General features: G+C 47.8%; 1 protein-coding gene across 1 annotated transcript in view; it reads right to left on the reverse strand.

Annotated features, from left to right (window-relative positions):
- Positions 1-732: 732 nt before the first annotated feature.
- Positions 733-18,543, reverse strand: part of cdc42se2 (CDC42 small effector 2) — a 45,680-nt gene continuing 27,869 nt past the window's right edge. Inside the window, exons 2-5 of the mRNA XM_064307963.1 lie at positions 13,399-13,688; positions 4,631-4,732; positions 3,691-3,813; positions 733-3,605 (exon numbers count right to left, since the gene is read on the reverse strand). Coding sequence (XP_064164033.1) covers positions 3,712-3,813; positions 4,631-4,732; positions 13,399-13,452 — 258 coding nt within the window. The 5' untranslated portion in view covers positions 13,453-13,688 and the 3' untranslated portion in view covers positions 733-3,605; positions 3,691-3,711. The remainder of the gene's footprint in view (positions 3,606-3,690; positions 3,814-4,630; positions 4,733-13,398; positions 13,689-18,543) is intronic.

Raw genomic sequence — 18,543 nt, forward strand, 5'->3', positions numbered from 1 at the left:
CGTTTCATCTGTAGTCTTATAGTAGCCTACCCTTCAACTGATATTGAATTGGACATTTTCTTTCACTTCTGCCTGAACATAGCTATCCTGTGCTTTACAGGTATCTATTAACCAGGTAGTCGCTGCAGGTGGGGCTCTGCCAATGCACCAAAATTACCTACCTGAGGAACCTACCAGAATGTAAGTGTTAAACGTGGCAATCAGTCTGTCTATAGCAGTGGTCTCCAGCCCTGGTCCTGGAGAGCTACAGGGTCTGCTGGTTTTCACAGTGACTCTGCACTTCATGAGTCAATTAGCGCAGTTGATTACACAGTTAACTCAACTCACCTGGTGTCTTGGGTCTCAACCGGGTGCTGATTTTAAGGTGAAAACAAAAACCAGCAGACCCTGTAGCTCTCCAGGACCAGGGTTGGAGACCACTGGTCTATAGTAAATAAGGGAAGTGGGCTGCTAGTGCCCCGTCTGCACTGGGATATTGCGCCCCCCCCCCCCCATGATCTCTGCTCGCAGTAGAAGTTGCCCCTAAACACTGACACAGGGCCAGCAAATTTAATGAATGAGTGAATGCATTTGATGAGAAGCAGGAATACACCCTAGATAGGCCGCCAATCTAATCTATCTACTGGGTCGGTTAATAGTCAGGCAACTTTCCCTTTGTTTCCCACTCACTGCGTAGGAGCACAGGTCACAACCCCAGAATGATCTCAGCAAAAAATCAGACAACACAGACACTTAACATGGAAAAAATATTTATTTCAACAGAGGACTTTCGGGAATCTACAAGCCAACACCGGGTGTGAATGAAAAAGGATGAAAGTGTGTAAAAAAAATAAAAAAAAAAGTAGATATGCGAAACAACAATATCTAAAATATTTATACCAAAGTGGGTGAATTCCCTGATGTTGAAATTCATTAGTGGCGAGACATGGCTGAGTGATGACTCGTACACTTACAGATTAACATTAATACGCTTTGGCCGATACCTCCTGCAGTCCCATTACCAATCGTTGTCTAACTTGTGCTTTTTCCGTAGATTCGTAGAACATTATAATGACTTCTTAACAGCCCACTTTCTCTCCTTTGGAAAATCCAATTGATGCAAAACAGTCATTAAAAAAAAAAAAACTTGAACATCAACAAAGAAAATAAATTAAAAAACACCTCAAGCTGTGGCACACACAACACAGTATTTACAAACACAAAGCACTTTGAAACCGAGGGAAAAAAGGACAAAGGGCGAGTTCGGACTAACGCGGACGTGATTTCTCTGTGGTTTTTGGCCAGATTCAGTGATGGCCTTGAACTCACCCTCCTCTCAAATATTGGTTTTCTCATGGAAAAGTTGGCGGGTCAGGCAGAATAGGCCTCTACAGAACCAGCCTGAAAAGTGTCAAGATGTGGCAACTGAGCAGAAGCAAAGGATTGTGGGAGACTGAACTGTGAAAAGGAAACATCTGGAGGAGGCCATCTTGTTTTTGCGTAGGCTAACCTACGATTTGTTTCAAGAATTTTTTTTTTTTTTTTACAGCTGAAATTGCTTTTCAAATATACTGTGTACAGAGTACCATGAACAGCAAAATACATTTACAATTTCTTTACAGCTTGTTAAAAGGTCTTTCTTTTTTAAAATACTCTACCTAAACCATAAACAATCTAATAGTAGACGTTTTCATTTGATATAGCTTTTGTTTTCGTCTCAGTACACGTTTACTTTTAACATTAGAAAACAGTGCAATATTACATCATGTACACAATGTATTTTATTATGTATTTTTAAGTGGAAAATACACACGCCTTCAACCTGAGCAACCTGTCCTTTCAGCAAAACAAAATGGCAGGAAGTCACCCTGTTTTGTCGATGGTAATCACACTGGCATTTGTTCATGCATGGTGGCGTTACCGCGGCAACCCACACAGGCTTCTCCGAGTATATTTCACACGCAGAAGGTGACTTTGCTTTAAGAGGCTTATTGTAAAATGTGCAATGTTTAAAAAACTTGGCCTCTAGGGCCAAGCTTCCTCCCCAGAGGACTGCAAGATTTGGATTTGCACCTTAAACACAGATATCAAAATTGAATAATCTATTGATTTTTTTTCTTCTTCTCCCGCGCCACACCAAGTACCGAGCAACTACCACATTACTACATTTTTACTGCACAGGGTAAGTACGAGAACTCGGGCTTCATAAAATCAAGTCAACAGAAAAAAAATATACAGCAGGACGATGAGTGAAATGCCAGGCATGTCATTTCAACATCAGTCATTATATCCTAGTAATTATCATGAGGAAAAAAATAATATTTATGAGAACCGGAACAACGTAAACAGCAAAGTATCCATCACATTTTCCTATTGAGTACTATTTACTTTTTCCAAAAGTCAAAATGTACTTGTTGTCAATCAAGAAAAAAAAGAAGGAAATATGTGCAGCTACAAGCATTTGGCACCGCTAGGCTGGAGCAAGCCACTCTTCACAAACACGCGGCCAACCTCCAAACCGTCCGCCAAACAAGCAGAATTCTTTCGCAAATGGGAACAAAAAAAAAAAATGTTTGTACTTGTAGGTTCCAGACCTTCAACATTAACGATTGAAAAAAAAAAAAAAAAACGGCTCACGGCAAACGACAGAATAAGCGTTTACACTTGCATTGCAGAAATGAGGAGCATGAAAATGTTTTGAGGAGGTGAAAGAGGGTCCAGGAGGAGGTGAAAGAGAGTCTGGAGGAGGTGAACGAGAATCTGGGAGGAGGTGAAAGAGAGTCTGGGAGGAGGTGAAAGAGAGTCTGGGAGGAGGTGAAAGAGTCTGGGAGGAGGTGAAGGAGTCAGGGAGAAGGTGAAAGAGAGTCTGGGAGGAGGTGAAAGAATCTGGGAGGAGGTGAAGGAGTCAGGGAGAAGGTGAAAGAGAGTCTGGGAGGAGGTGAAAGAATCTGGGAGGAGGTGAAAGAGTCTGGGAGGAGGTGAAGGAGTCAGGGAGAAGGTGAAAGAATCTGGGAGGAGGTGAAAGAGTCTGGGAGGAGGTGAAAGAGAGTCTGGGAGGAGGTGAAAGAGTCTGGGAGGAGGTGAAGGAGTCAGGGAGAAGGTGAAAGAATCTGGGAGGAGGTGAAACAGTCTGGGAGGAGGTGAAAGAGTCTAGGAGGAGGTGAAAGACAGTCTGGGAGGAGGTGAAAGTCTAGGAGGAGGTGAAAGAGAACCAGGGAGGAAGTGAAAGACAGTCCAGGAGGAGAAGAAAGAGTGTCTGGGAGGAGGTGAATGCAGATGATTCCTGGTCTTCAGAGAGCCGAAGGAAGAGCATGTGTCCAGAGAGGACGGCCTCCTTCCAGAAGAACGCAGGACTGTCCATGTGTTTGCATGAAGAGTGGTCACCAAGGAATGAGTGTGTGTGTGTGTGTGTGTGTGTGCACGTGAGTGTGTATGTGTGTGTATGAGAGTGGATGTGCAGTATGTGTGTGTGTGTGTGTGTGTGTGTGTGTGTGCATGTGCGTCTGTATGTGTTTTATATGTGTGGGGGGTTGGCAAATTGTCCCTTAGTTCTCACAGGGCAGGATGGAAGGCAGTCGCTGGAGGCAGGCGGAAGGTCCAGGATGAGAAAACACATTTCAGTGACTCTGGAACCAGAAAAATAAAGATGCTTCACTTATATGAACCACAGGTGGGGGGGGGGGTGGTCAGCCGCTAGGCCTGAGAGCTTACCGCTAACATTCGCTGCAGAGGTTACCCGGCCTTCGTGTCCACCATCTGCATCTGGACGTTGACGGGCATGGCCTCCCCGCCGTACCCGCCCTTCGACTGCATTTGGTTCTGAATCGAGTTCACCTGAAAGGGGAAACGCGTCAGACCTGGGTCAGGCGTGTACAGGCGTGCGTCTGACTCCAGAGATGCTGCCGGTCCCAGAAAATGTTCCGAACAAACAAGCTATTCACCAAATATGAATTGTATTGAAATTGTATACAAAATTGAATTGTAACCTGCAGGACCGCTATTTAAAGTGTAAAGTATTTAAAGTAATTACTTGACATAGGTGTGGAATACATTACATGTAAGTTCTGCCAAGTGGCTTTCATTTATTTTAAAAAAATCATACAAGTACATTGTGGTATTTTTAAGGCACCCCTCTTACTACTTGTACATTATATTTAAATGTATATTAAAAATAATTTTTTTAAAAATGATCCAACCAGCATTAACATTTAAGCTTCCGTCTAACAGGCCCGAGGGCCAACTCAAACAGACACGCTCTGATGGGACAGCACTGAATGCACGATTCAGCATTCCAGGCTGGAAGGGCGAGGGAGTCTGAGGCGATGGCAAAACTTCCTGTTCTGTTCCGTCCAGCCTCAGGACCCAGCACGCGTGACTGACAGACGGCACTGTTAGCCACGGCCAGAGGATTCTGGGTCGTGCAGAAATAGCCTGCTCCCCTAGAAGCCTCCATTTTGTTTCTGCGAGACACACAGATGCCACCTCTCTACAGCGCATCTGGCCCGTCCTTCAGTCACATGACCATCAGGCAGAGACACTTCAGGCCGCCGCCCCGTCAGGCTGTTACGCGTCACGGGCCACGGACGAGCCTGGACTCATCTCCCCATCCCATCCCACAATGCAGTGCGGTCGGGTCCGACCCGCGACTCACAGAGTTCATCCCGCTGAAGAGGTCGCCCGAGCCGACGTGCGCCGTGTGGACGAAATTCGTGGGCTCGCCGATCATGCTCCGGTCGATGCGCCGCCGCCGTTTCTGCGGGGGGGGGGGAGGGGGGGGGGCAAGAGAGAGGTGAGAGAGAGGCGATTTCACACACATCACACAATGCTGTGCTATGATAGTAATATCAGGAAATAATGCATTACATTACATTACAGGCATTTAGCTCTTATCCAGAGGGACATACATAGTATCCAATTATACAGCTGGATATATACCGGAGCAGTGCAGGTTAGGTACCTTGCTCAAGGGTACAACGGCAGTGTCCTACCAGGGAATCGAACCTGCAACCTTTAGGCTACAAGACCAGCTCCTTACCCATTATATTACACTGCCGCCCCCATCACAGTAATAGCAGGGCTGTGTGAGTGTCTGCTAATGAGCTCAGCTTGCGGCCCATAAGATGGTGCAACATACGTGTGGCAGGCTGGTACTGGCAACGGCTAAAACGGATATTTAAATATAGGTTATTATTGGCCAGTGTAAGTTTATGGAACTGTATTCCATCAACATCATGATTATTATTATATAACACACCTCATCCAATGCAGCTTACACATCTGCTACACAATACCACCCATTTATACAGACAGATATTTCACTTAAGCAATTCATGTTAAGCACCTGCATCAACATTAGTTCTGGCACACTGGCAGACCGGGCCCACAGAAATGATTCGCTTCGATAAATAATTAAGAGGCCCTTTAAATCCCAAAATGAAAAGCATAATACTTCCGCGAGCGGACAGCAGGAAAACGAACACGTGCGACACGTGCCTGCTTATGCCTGCGAGCGTGGTTTATGAAAGAGGGGAGCTCACAAACGACTCTCCTTGGCGGGATACAGGCTTGCTCTCAGAGGCCGCTTGTTCTGTTTTCATGTAAACACGCATCCCTCCATTCACGGAAAAACGTAAATAAACTCGACTTTCCGGGACGGGTGAACCGGCCGCTGCACAACCATAAGGGCCCGTCAGAACAATTAGGCACGGTGACGTTAACTCTGGCGAGCGCAAACGGGCGTCCCGCTTCAGCGGCAGCGCTAGAAAATCTGGCGGACCTACGCGATCGCTGGAGCGGGGGGCGTGAGGACGGGGACGGGATGGGAGCTGAACCCCTCTGAGCAGCAGGCTCTTTTCTGAATGTTTTTTTTTTTATAAATTCAAAGTCGGTGTTCAAGAACTCAAGAACGCTGCTTTCAGTCTCCAGTAGTGACTGTGACATCATCAGCGTTAGAACGTTCAGTTTAAGAACATTCTGATGACATAATTGTGACCTCACACCTTCAAGCAGGGGTGTCCAACTGAATCCCAAGGGGGCCGCGGTGTCTGCTGGTTTTTGTGGTTTCCTTTCAATCAGCTGCCAATTAAGGCCTTGAGAACAGGGTGTGTGGATTCCTTAGCCAATCAATGACTTAAAAGAAACACTTGTGCTGAGAAAACCCCAAAAAACCAGCACACTCCGCGGCCCTCCAGTACTGCTGTTTGACACCTGTGCATTAAAGGGTTAACGACAACAAGCTTAAAACAAAACAAACATTTCATAACAAAAGGATTCATATCGCTGCATGACTGAAAATGGCCACTGTGATTTATGACGGACAGACACTAACAAGCAGATTAATTACAGTGGCACTGCAGTTCAGACGCATCACATAAATTATGAATATTACTCTTGCTGCAAAGATAGTACAATTTTATGCACTGCATCAAATCTGAGCCATCAATCAAAATATCTCAGCCATTGGGACATGTTGTTACACGGTTAGGCTGTTTATTGATGCACGGTTGTCCATAGCCAGAATGGTCCTGCAGGCCTAACAGGCTAAGTCTTAAATAAACTGTAAATTTCTCACCGAAAAGGATAAAATAACATCCACGACAGAGCCCTGCAAAATATTCTATCCGGTTGAACAGGCCTTATTGAGGCTGTCTGAGTTATTATTTTAGTCCTGTGTAAATAAAGCTGTGGGTAACCGTAGAGACCACAAGGCAGCTCGATGGATCTTAATGCAGCTTGTCTCTAAAAGAGCAGGGTCTGCTAAAGGTGGCCAGGTCTCTCGTGTGAGCGCAGCGACGCTTCCCAGACACACGTTTCACAGCAGAACCAAAGGTGTACCCCGGGTCTGGTTCCACCGCTGGTTCGCGAAACCCGCCAAGGGCACTGCGGGCTTCGGTTCTGCGGAGAGGGAGCGTTTTCCACGCGCACACACAGACAGACACAGACACACACACACACACACACACACACACACACACACAGAGCACTCAGCCGCAGAACACGCGCACACAGCGAAACCCAAGCCGGTAATGACAGGTTTCCAGGAGGAGGAGGAAGCGAAAACTAAAAGCGTGGTTTTCTTCTGTTCACCGCAAACTAGCCTGGACGCCACAGTGGAGGGGGAGAGCCCGTTAGCATGGGGCGAGCCCGTTAGCATGGGGAGAGCCCGTTAGCATACAAAGCCCGGTGGCATCCAGACCAAAAACCTGAAGGAGAACTCCAGGCACGCGAACCTCCGTGACATCGAAACCGCCAACCACCCCCTCGCACACGACTCAACGCAACGCAGAAGAGAAAGTGCTGAACACAGACACTGGAGCTGAACAAACACAACTGCGTTAACTGAGCACAGAGCCGCAACACAACCTCGTTTTCCGCGCTTTGAAATCGTCCGACCTCGTTCACCAAGCAACATACTGTGAAGCAGCTTCATATACATAAGAGAGAAAAACAAAGGCTTTAAATGGCTTAAAATTTATATTTAGAACGGTTCATGTTTGTGTGGAACAGACAGTCCGTGTGTGACACAAGCTGAGCACAGCACAAGTCAAAATGAAGCTGAGATCACAATTAAACCTCTCCCCCCTCACTGTGAGAATGCAATTCAATGCAGTTTGTGAGAAGTCCATCTGCTTATGTGTTACAGACTGTAATCTCTACCGCTCCACCCACCCACCCCCGTGTATATACAGATGTCTAGCTGATCCTGTACAGTTATGATTAACCACACGCGAACGGCTCCGAGTTGCTTATTGCTTCTTGTAGGTTGATTACGACGTGCTGTGATTCTGAGAGTATCAGACTGGATCTCCTTCTCTGTACAGTGTAGTGTGATTACAGACTGTGATCTCAGAGGCTGATTCTCTGTACAGTGTAGTGTGATTACAGACTGTGATCTCAGAGGCTGATTCTCTGTACAGTGTAGTGTGATTACAGACTGTGATCTCAGAGGCTGATTCTCTGTACAGTGTAGTGTGATTACAGACTGTGTTCAGGCTACTCTACATAGCGCAGACAGCGATTCCTTTGTGGTCAGACTGTCCTCAGTGCAGACAGAGTGGAACAGCGGATCCAGCGTCTCGTACATTAATTACGCTTTCAGCGACCCTACAGAGCGCTACAGGATGTTGCAGTGTCCAGCACTGTAATCAAGCATCCCGTAGACAACTGCCAGGGACCGTACAGTGATGGACAGTGTATTAAGCACTGCACAGGATCAGTGTATTAAACGCACAGGATCAGCGTATTAAACGCACAGGATCAGCGTATTAAACGCACAGGATCAGCGTATTAAACGCACAGGATCAGCATATTAAACGCACAGGATCAGCGTATTAAACGCACAGGATCAGCGTATTAAACGCACAGGATCAGCATATTAAACGCATGACTGAGGCCCGCTGTCAGCTTGAGTCAGGCCCTGATCCTGTATCATCCCCATATCATCACTCCCCGCACCCCCCCAGATCCCATACCATCGCACCCCACCCCCCACCCCTCCATCCTGTACCATCCCCCCCCCCCCCCCCCCATCCTGTACCATCCCCCCCCACCCTCCCTTCGCCCCCCCAATCCTGTGCCATCACTCCCCCCTCCCCCAATCCTATACCACCCACCATGTGCCCCGCCTCCCCGATCCTGTACCAGCGCTCACCCCCCCACCCCGTCTGTCTGATGCGTATCACACTAGCGCTCCCTAGCGGTTTCTGAACAACCTCTTCCTGGGGGCCTGTTTCTTTTTGTAAAACGAAAAACACTGCACACAGGACAGGCTTCTTCCTAAACAAGGTCTGAATAAGACTGTACTGCAAGTTACTAATCGATCTTCCTACAATGTGTGACTCTAACCTGTTTATTCTTTCCCTAGTGAGAGGTATGCCGACTTTGTGTAGTTACCGACCTGATGTCAATTTTAACCTGAAACACTTCTTATCTCACAGATCTAAAGGCACTTCAGTGCTGTCAGAATTCAGGCCCTCTGGGCTGCTAGGTCTAAGGCTAAACCATCACGTGGTCACATGGGGTTTGACTGCTGCCATTTTGTTTGTTTGCTTTGTTTTTGAAGTCTTGAACCGCACTGTAGTTGTAAAAGCAGGCATAACGAGGCATAACGTGAATGCTTTTGAAAAAAACAAAAACAAATTCCTTTCTTTTTCATTTCTTCAGTCGTTTTTTTTTTTTTGCATTTGTTAAAATAATAACCTGCGCGTGCAATTCAGCGTTCCTTCTTGCAGACGCGTGCGAGTTCGTGCATGCTTTAACGCACACAGAGGAGACAAAAAAAACCCCACATCACTCAAACACCGCTGCTGCTGCTGCATCTGCAGGACAGTCACATGGCCAAAGTCCCACGTCGGCAAAAAAAACGCAAAACTTACGGTCATAATGAGATATTTACTTCCTCTAAGGGGACACAGCCTGATCACAAGGTTAAAACGCAGCCATTAAAATAATCTGCTTCCATGTTGTTTTTGCTGTTTTGTATTTTATTTTAAGTCGAACGGGATTCTCCGCCCTCCTGCTGGTTCCGGCAGGGAAGAACGGGCTCAGATCCAGCTCTCCTCGCGCAGCCAAACCTCATTTACACACGCGAAGCGGGAACGCTCCCGTAACCGCAAAATACAATGCAAATGGGGCTGCAAATGAGCGTATCAGCGCAATTAAACGCCGGCAGTTAGGAGGGAAATTAGTGTGAAAACTGCCGTCCTTATCTACAGCTTGTTTAAGAGTGGGAGTGCGGGTTGGGGTGGGGTGGGGGTGGGGGTGGGGGGGGGGGTAAAGCATGGGAAATAAATGTGCCATGGGAAACAACAAACTGCAACATTTCCCCCCCCCCCAAATTTCTTCCACTCAATGTGGCAGTTGTTCCCCAGTGGCTCTGATTGGTTCTGATTGCTGATGGCTGGGGAGGGGGGAAGAGGGGGGGGGGGGCAGGGGAGTGGTAAACTGAGGGGGGTGTGAGAAAGTCAGCCCTCCATATTCCTACTTGTTCTGGGTCCTCACAGTGGTAGAGGGTTAGGTGCCTAAATGAGAAGAGGGGCGGCCTTCTCAGCCAATCTGTCTCATCTGGGTCACAGTCACACAGGCTCCTACATCTCCGGCCCGAGGGGGACCAGTGACCTCATTTTTTTTTCTCTCCACCATTTCTGGCCGCACCAATTAATGTACAGAGCCCGAAACTCATGATGTCATACAGGCACGGGGATGTTTAATGCACGCAGAACAAAAAAACAGGGGAAACAGGAATTAAAAGAGAACAAACATTTCAATGAGTGTGCTGCATTACAGGCCAGTTAAATGCGGAAGAAGAGAACTGCGACAGACGGAATTATCGTGTATCAAATGAGGTCACGTGACAAAAGAAAACAAAGCGTCTCCATGGTTTCCAAGCGTTTCTAAGAACCCCACTGTTGTAGGTCAAACCCCCTTTGCAGGTATTCATAAGACGGGTCAAATTCAACTGTTTCGGCTTCAGTGTCGGGGAGTCGAAACCTTCCATGTTTCTCATATAAGGATGAGGACCTGGTGAATCCGCAGAAAACCTGGAGCTGCAGGCCGCTCTTTGAGAAGAGCGCAGACAGCGATGCGTTTTAATGGCCTGCAAAAAGCATCCATCTGCTCGGGAGGGATTAAACATCTCAGGGGTCTGATATCCAAAACTGAACGTTTGAAAAGAGTTTAAAAAAAAAAAAAAATTTTTTCAATGGCTGAACCTGGACAGAAATGGATAAAATGTCCATTTGAGACAGACCAGCTTCTATCCGTGACAATATTTACTTCTCCAGAACGACACTGAGTTGCGAGGCAGGTGCGCTGCTCGGCTGTGAACCGCATCCTGGGATAAGCTCCGTTTTAGTCCTACTTTACATGTGTAACTGTACGTTTAATCTGTGTGTAACCTCTTGAATGGAACTGCCTAAGGATGCAAAATGAATTTCAGTGCAAACTGACAATAAAGTTGTATCGTATCGTATCGTATCAGGCTGAGAAAGTTTTAATGTTTTACGATGACTTTAATAATTAACTCTTGATCGTCAACGCCTTGACAGAACGTCAACAGGACAACAACCCGAAAAACGTTTGCTGCCACATCGTTGACTTTTCCCAGCTGAGTTAAAACACAGAAAACAATGAGACACCGAAAAGCAGTGGACTTGGTTGTGGTCAAGTGCAGTTTGCACGGTTACCGAGAAGACGTTTTTGACTGGTCCTAAACGCCAAGCTTCGCGACAAATGTTCTTCTGATTTGATTCTACTTCTGAGCTCAGAAGGAAAAGATGCGATGGCGCACTGAAGGATCTGCACACCGCAGACCGGCGAACCGCAGCACTAAAAACACTCTGTACGAGGCTCGGGCTACAAACAGGTCCGTAGAGTACATTTAACGTCACAATAACCGCTCACGTTACGGTCTCTACAAACTGAATAAACGGGCGGCGACGAGCGGCTGAATCTTAATAAAAAATGCGGGAGGTGGGAGCGGGAGATCGTTGCGTTAAAAACCATCTGTGTTTACAAAAACCCACCGGTTTTATCCGCTCACGGTGTTCGTTGTTCACAGCTGCGGCTCTCCTGTAAAGATAACCGGGACACCTGCGGCCTACGGGCCTACGGGCCACGGGCATACGGGCCTGGGCCTACGGGCCTACGTGCCTACGGGCCTACGGGCCTACGGGCCTACGGGCCTACGGGCCTACGTGCCTACGGGCCTACGGGCCTATGGGCCTACGGGCCTACAGGACCAGCACACACCTGGGTTCTGTCAGCCCAGATGACATCACCTAAACCGTGCACCGGTAACATCGCAGGCTAGTTACGGCTAACCCACCTTCAGTGCGAATACCAATTATTTTTTGTTCTGTTGTGTGTCAGACGCAGCGAGGGGCATCCCCTGATAATATTTCATTTTTTGAAATAAAAAAAAAAATGTAAGAAAGACATTACATTTATTTGGCAGGTGCTTTTATCCAAAACGACCTTCAATGAGTGCATACCGAAGGTCAGTGAAACAACTACGGAACGCAGGCCCGATAAGGTACAGTACTCCTTACGCAACAGCTATTCATAGCCGTGAACACGTTAAGTCCAGCTCACACAGTGAACATTACTCTCTGACCCAACCCACCTTCGGTGCGAATACCCATAATGCTCTGCTCCACCGAAAGGTCAGCTCTATTTATTCTCCACTCTACTGCATCTTTAATGAGACAACGGCCTCATTGTTCCCTTGTTATCTGTGCTTAGAGCTCCTTCAGCCACTGGAATTTTAATAAGTAAAATTATAGCAGTCTGTGGGCTGGATGTTTAGCAATTTTACACACTGTAGGTATAAACCCAAAGATATTAACATTAACTCATTAACAAAGCTACCCACTCATATCCGAGTTACACTATAGTAGCAAAAAATAAAAAAAGAGATCTCTTGACATCTTTTTCCAGGTCTCTCTTGTTATCTTTCTCCAGATCTCTTGTAAAATAGATAAACGATGAAATAACCTGGTTAAATACAGACCAGACGAAACAAATATCCACCACGTTCTATTTGACAAAACGGTTGCACTGGCAACAAAGGCAGAGAGTGCAGGACATTGAAAGTTTTTGCGAAGCGTAGCAGTTTGGACATTTCTTTCCAGGAATTAGTCAAATTGCAGGCAGCAGACTACACCAATTACACTTCACTTAAGTACAGTAATAAAGTACCTTTTCTCTCTGGCAAGAATGGGTTTACCCCAGACCCCAAAGTCCTCAAAGACAGGACCATCAACAGGGAGCCAGAATGAATTTCTCAATTCAAACGTAATTAAAATTTCCATGAGGGACATGATTCAGGTGAGTGCCAATGCATGGATCACAGAGTCTACTGCTGCAATGAGGCCTACTGTACGTGTGTGTGTGTGTGTGTGTGTGCGCGGCTGAATGGAGTGTGTGTTCTGTCCAGCCGCTAGGAGTGTGTGTTCCTCCCTCAATTTGGCTCCCTGTTTAGGGCTCAGGGAATACCTGTCCACTTGTTTTCATCTCCTCTGGAAAGTGTCCACACTCCTAAGTGCCTCGTGACAGACTTATGGTTAATGGCTCTGCAGTAAATTAAAATTGATCGGCTGTGTGATTGATTGAATGATCGAATGCATGGATGAATATACACACACTCCATCTACAGGAGCCTTGCCAGCCATGGCTTTAAATCAGTGGGGATGCCAAGAAAGCCACCATAGAGACCTGAGTCACAGAGTCACACTAGGACACAAACCCGAGAAGGAGGGGGGGGGGGTGAAAGAAACAACTTCAACCGCCTTGCACAGAAGCACACCTTACCCCACAGTATAATATACAATACATAACAAACAACCTGAATTTGGAACTACAAGTCCCATAATGCACGGGGCATCCAGAACTGTTCTGGGGGGTGCGGCAGCGGGTACTCACCGGCTGGGGCTGTTCCGCTATGCAGCAGTTGAAGCACAACCAGAACTCGCTCATGGCGGACACCCCGAAAGTGGCTCCAGGTGCGAGGCGTCCTCAGGGAGTGGTGCTAATCCCAGGGGAGGGAGGGGCTCCAGTGTCCGGGGGTGGGGGGGTGGGGGGAAACGAGGCGGCCGGCGTCGGTCTCTCTCCACCCAGAGGGGGGGGGGGCGGAGAGCGGGACAGGCACAGACAGACAGACGGACGAACCGGGAGTCTCACAGCAGGCGTTTCCAGGCGCTGTCAGTCTGACCCTATGGCGAGAGAAAAGGATAACACAACACCGTTATTTATACTTTTAACTCTTTGATGAGTGGGATTTTCTGGGATTTTTTTCCAACGTTCTAAGTCAGTGTTCTAGAACTCAATCGCGCTCGGTCGCCAGCAGTGATTGTGACATCAGCATTAGAACGTCCAGTTCAGAACACTCTAATCACATATTTGTGACCTCACAGCTTAAAAAGGTTAACTCTGCAGCACAGACAATGGATCCTGGGAATCCCTGCAGATGAGTGAGTATGGAACACTGCGGACCCTTGACGGAACAGGAAGGTGAGCTGCAGGGACCGGCTGTTTCCGCCGCACCTGTGTTTACGCTCTCCGAGGCGTCCGCTTCACCGCCAGCGACAGCGTCCAATCAAAACGTCCGGTTTAATTAGCGCTCCTGAGCGGGCTGCGTGCCGCACGCCTTCCAGACCACAGAAGAACGTGACGCCTTCCGATATTTCACATCAGCAGCGACAGTTTTACACGCTGGGGGTTCAGGAGAGGTTATTGGGCAGGAATGACCAGTCGCGGGGGTCTCGAAATGACCCTTATCACAGCTGGCAGGACCGAGGCTTTCAGAAAGAAGAGAGGGAGAGAGAGAGAGAGAGAGAGAGAGAGAGCGAAAGAGAGAAAGAGAGAGGGAGGGAGAGAGAGAGAGAGAGGAGAGGAGAGAGAGAGGGAGAGAGCGAGGAGGAGAGAGAGAGCGAGGAGAGAGGGGAGAGAGAAAAGCGAGAGAGGAGAGAGAGAGAGAGAGAGGGAGAGAGAGAGAGAGAGAAAGAAAAGGAGAGAGAGGGAGAGAGGAGAGAGAAGAGGAGAGAGGAGGAGAGAGAGAGACAGAGAGAGAGAACGAGAGAGAGAGAGAGAGGGAGAAAGAGCGAGAGAGACAGACAGAGGGAGAGAGACAGAGAAAGAGAGAGGGAGAGAGAGAGAGAGAGAGGGAGAACGAGAGAACGAGAAAGAGATATAGACCCTATTGGAAAGTGTGCACCCCAGGAGCATCAGCCTACAGTAGGAAACTGCTGTTTACAGTAACGCAGTGATAAGCAGTCTGATTTAATCAATGGTGTAGTGCAGAATTAATTACTGCCGAAGCTCCCTGTAATCACGACCCTCCCACTCCCCCAGTGCAGTCTCTCAAGGAAAACAATAGGCTGCTTTTTAAAACTCCCACAATGCACTGGGGCAGAGTAAGTGCCTGCACACTGGAGTCGTTATTCTCCCGTTCCTCCACTGCTGGGCCCTTTTTTTTTTTTTTTTAAAAAAAGCGCATTTCCGCGTGAAAAAAACAGACCAACTGTTTGTTAGAGGAAGTCCGCAGACCCACGATCCCTTGCGCTGAACACTGGGACTGTGGAAAAGCCCATTCGGGAGTGAATTTGGGCGTTACACGTTCCTCCTGGGACCGCGAAACGTCACGCTATCTGTCCCGTGTGAAGCCGCTAAGGATCCCTGAGGGTCACAGCAGAGCACACATGCCCAGATCTCACTCTGTGGTTTTATGTGTTTGAACCCAGAAAAAAAAAAAAACATGATTACACTGCTGGCCAAAACGCACAGCGTAGTCATTCCATAGTAACGCACGAGCAAGGCAGTAAACACCACCATCATAGAGAAGAAATGCAGATGATGTTTCGTTTAAACTTGCGAGGATATCCCATCTCTCTTATGCAGCATGAGTCATGGTTTAACTGTGGTTTGGTGCGATTAGGGTGTTTTAGATTAAATTTTCTTCACTCATAATTCCTAACCGCAACTTCAAAGTGGGAAAACATCTGCATTCCACTCATCAATGCATCACCCTGAAAGCTTTGTGTTACTTACAGCTCACAACTTTCAAAACTGTCTTCCAAATGAGATAAAATAAGATCAAACACTTAATTCAGTCGTCTCAGTCTGCACATTTTCCATTCGTCTCAGAGGCAGCCACATCCATCAGGGGTCACCATGCACTCCCAAGTTAGAAAGTTTAGGAGCACACTACTGCAGCCCAATTAGTACACATGCTCCTAATTTATATCCCCGGTTATCACACATAGAGTTTCAAAAAATGGGAGCACTGTAGAGCCCTGCGTATTGTTGTGCAAAAAAAAAAACTGAAAACTAGCACTAGAAATCAGTGGAAGAAAAGTGACGTCATGAAGCCTAAAGACCACAGCGAGTTCTGCAGCAGCCTGTTGGGGATGCAGCTCCCCCAGCAGTTACAGCCGTGAGAAAACGAAGACAGGACGACCCGCTCCTTTACAAGCCGCGAAAGTGTAACGGTGACGTTTCGGGCCTGCTGGGGCTCTGCTCTGGCGGGACATCCATTAATAGCCAGCTCCTGCCGAAAAGCACACAGACAGAGGCAGGAAATGGCCCTCCCCCCAGAATCAAACACAATGTTCTGTGCCGTGACAGTCTGAGTCTGTGGGAGTCCTCTAAGGTGTGACATCACAATCGCACGCTGGAATGTTCTTAACTGAACGTTCTAATGCTGATGTCACAATCAGTGCTGGTGACTGAAAGCAACAGTTCTTAGAATTCTGAGTAAACGTTCCAGTACATTCCATAACATGAACAGGCATTTAAGCAGACGCTCTTATCCAGAGCGACTTACACAACATTGTACATCCATTCATACAGTACTTTGCTCAAGGGTACAACCCGGGAATAAAACTTGTGACCTCCAGGTTACAAGACCAGTTCCTTACCCACTATACTACACCGCCACCCACAAAAATCCCATGCTCCAAAGGGTTAACACAAGCTCTCTGAAGGAAAGGGGTTAACCAGGCTTTCAAAAATCGAATCCATTCCAGCACTGGCAGCGGGGAGCACGTTTCACCCCCCCTGCAGGTTATTACCCAGCGATAACCCGCACTTGAACACCTTCAGCTGAACTCTGCAGAAACACCCCCCCCCCCCTTTAGAACCAGGGAGAAGCTCCCCCACCCGTCAGACCGGGACAGAAATCAGAAACAGGTGTGGGGGGGAGGGGGAGGGCGGGCGTACACCTGGCGGGCAGCAGACTCTACGCAGCTGTACATTCCTGCACCCCCCACCCCCCACCCCCCCGGCACAGGGCAGGTGAGGTGCTCCGTTCGTCTAGACACCCTCAGCCTCGTCTCCCGAGGGCTGCGTCGGGCCCAGGATCGCGCCCCCTTCTGCCCCCGGGGGGGGGGGTGGCAAGGGGGGGGGGCTCTGAATCAAAACTCAGCTCCTCACAACTTCTGCAAATCGCACAATTCACACTCGCACAGTTCACACTCGCACACAGCAGGAACACCTCTGGGGCAAAAACAACCAAACTGGCCCCAACTGGCACCATTTTGCAGATAAATTTGGACACGTTTGCGACATGTTCACATCCCACTGTACACAGGATATTCATCTGCGTCTGTTACATACACATACAGTCCAAACCGCGACTGTCCACAGGACAGTGGGATTAATGTGGAAATGGTTAATACACGAAGTGGCTACGATAACATCTTATTCAGGCCGAAATGAAAGCCAGAAAAGTGACCGTCTCCCAGCTCCCCACTGTTCCCACGTGCACAGAACAGTCTGGCGGGGGGAGGGGGGGGGGGCATTTCCTCACACAGGTTGAGCGTTACCTGACCTGCACACACAAGCCAGCCACAGAGCTATGGCACACCCTGAGGCCAGGATAAAATGGAATTTCCATTTCCTACATTTAACTCAACACGCTCTTACGACATTTCTTTTAAAACAAACACTCAAAGGATCCCCTTACAGCCACTCACCAATGCTTCACAGAGCAAATGTTTCACAGAGTGCCAGTGTAGGACGGAGAGGTAACTAATGTGTAACACAGGATTTTGTGTTAGTGGGGGGAAAAAGTACTAAGTAAAGCCTTCATTTCCTGGTGGGATTTTGTTTAATCGATGGTAAACGAATACTTCCGGGCACATTTTTTCCCCAACCAGGACTAGAAGAGAAAACCTTTACCCTGAATCCCAAAGCAAGTCTCCTAATGATCTCTATAAAACAACATTGACAGATGACAAACATAACATATTTAGTGACATCAGCCCTCTCGCTCTCCGCAAAATCGCAAAATGTACGCATAAATCTACAAAAAATGTACGATTATTATAATACTCCTACTCTGTCCCAATAACATAATCTGGTGGAAATCAAAAGGTATCGGTCTGAGAACTGAATTTAAACGCAGATCAAACCCATAGTGGGGCACTGTCACTGCTCCCCTCAGTGATGTGGTTTAACCATAAAGAGGTAAATAAGGGTCTACACCGGTACATATGGATAGTATGTAAAATGCCGCCAGTAGAGGGCGCTGTGGAGCAGGTACAGGAGTACATGGGAAGTACAGTGCTGGGGACTGGGGGGAGGGGTGGGTCGTGAACTGCTGGCGACCCGGGTGGGGCTAAACCTGAGGGTATTCAGAGCGTGTCTCGCCTCTGAGTGCCCCCCCCCCCCATCACAGCCACCTCGTCACCCCCCCCCCGAAGCTACCGCAGAAGAGTAACGTTATCGCTTATCCAAAAAAAAAAAAAAATTTTCCCTCCTTCCATTACCGCAACTCAGTCCTTGGTTATTGGCTGCGTTCCCGCTAACGATAACGTTTAAAAAATAAATAAAAAAACCCCCCACTTGATCCACAAGACTGATTTTGATGCTCACGCGTACGCTTTGTCACTGAGAAAACTCACAGGGCTCGGAATGCAGGAACTGTGGTGAGAGGGTTACGGTAACCGTCGGTAACCGGACAAGGAAGACGCTCCTTCTTCTTCTCTCACTGGACAAGGAAGACGAGCAGTTTAAATCTTTGCATCATGTTTTCGAAGAACGCTTACTTCACGTGAGCCTCCCCTGATC

Source organism: Anguilla rostrata, chromosome 14 (genome assembly GCF_018555375.3).
Source record: "Anguilla rostrata isolate EN2019 chromosome 14, ASM1855537v3, whole genome shotgun sequence".
NCBI lineage: Eukaryota > Metazoa > Chordata > Actinopteri > Anguilliformes > Anguillidae > Anguilla > Anguilla rostrata.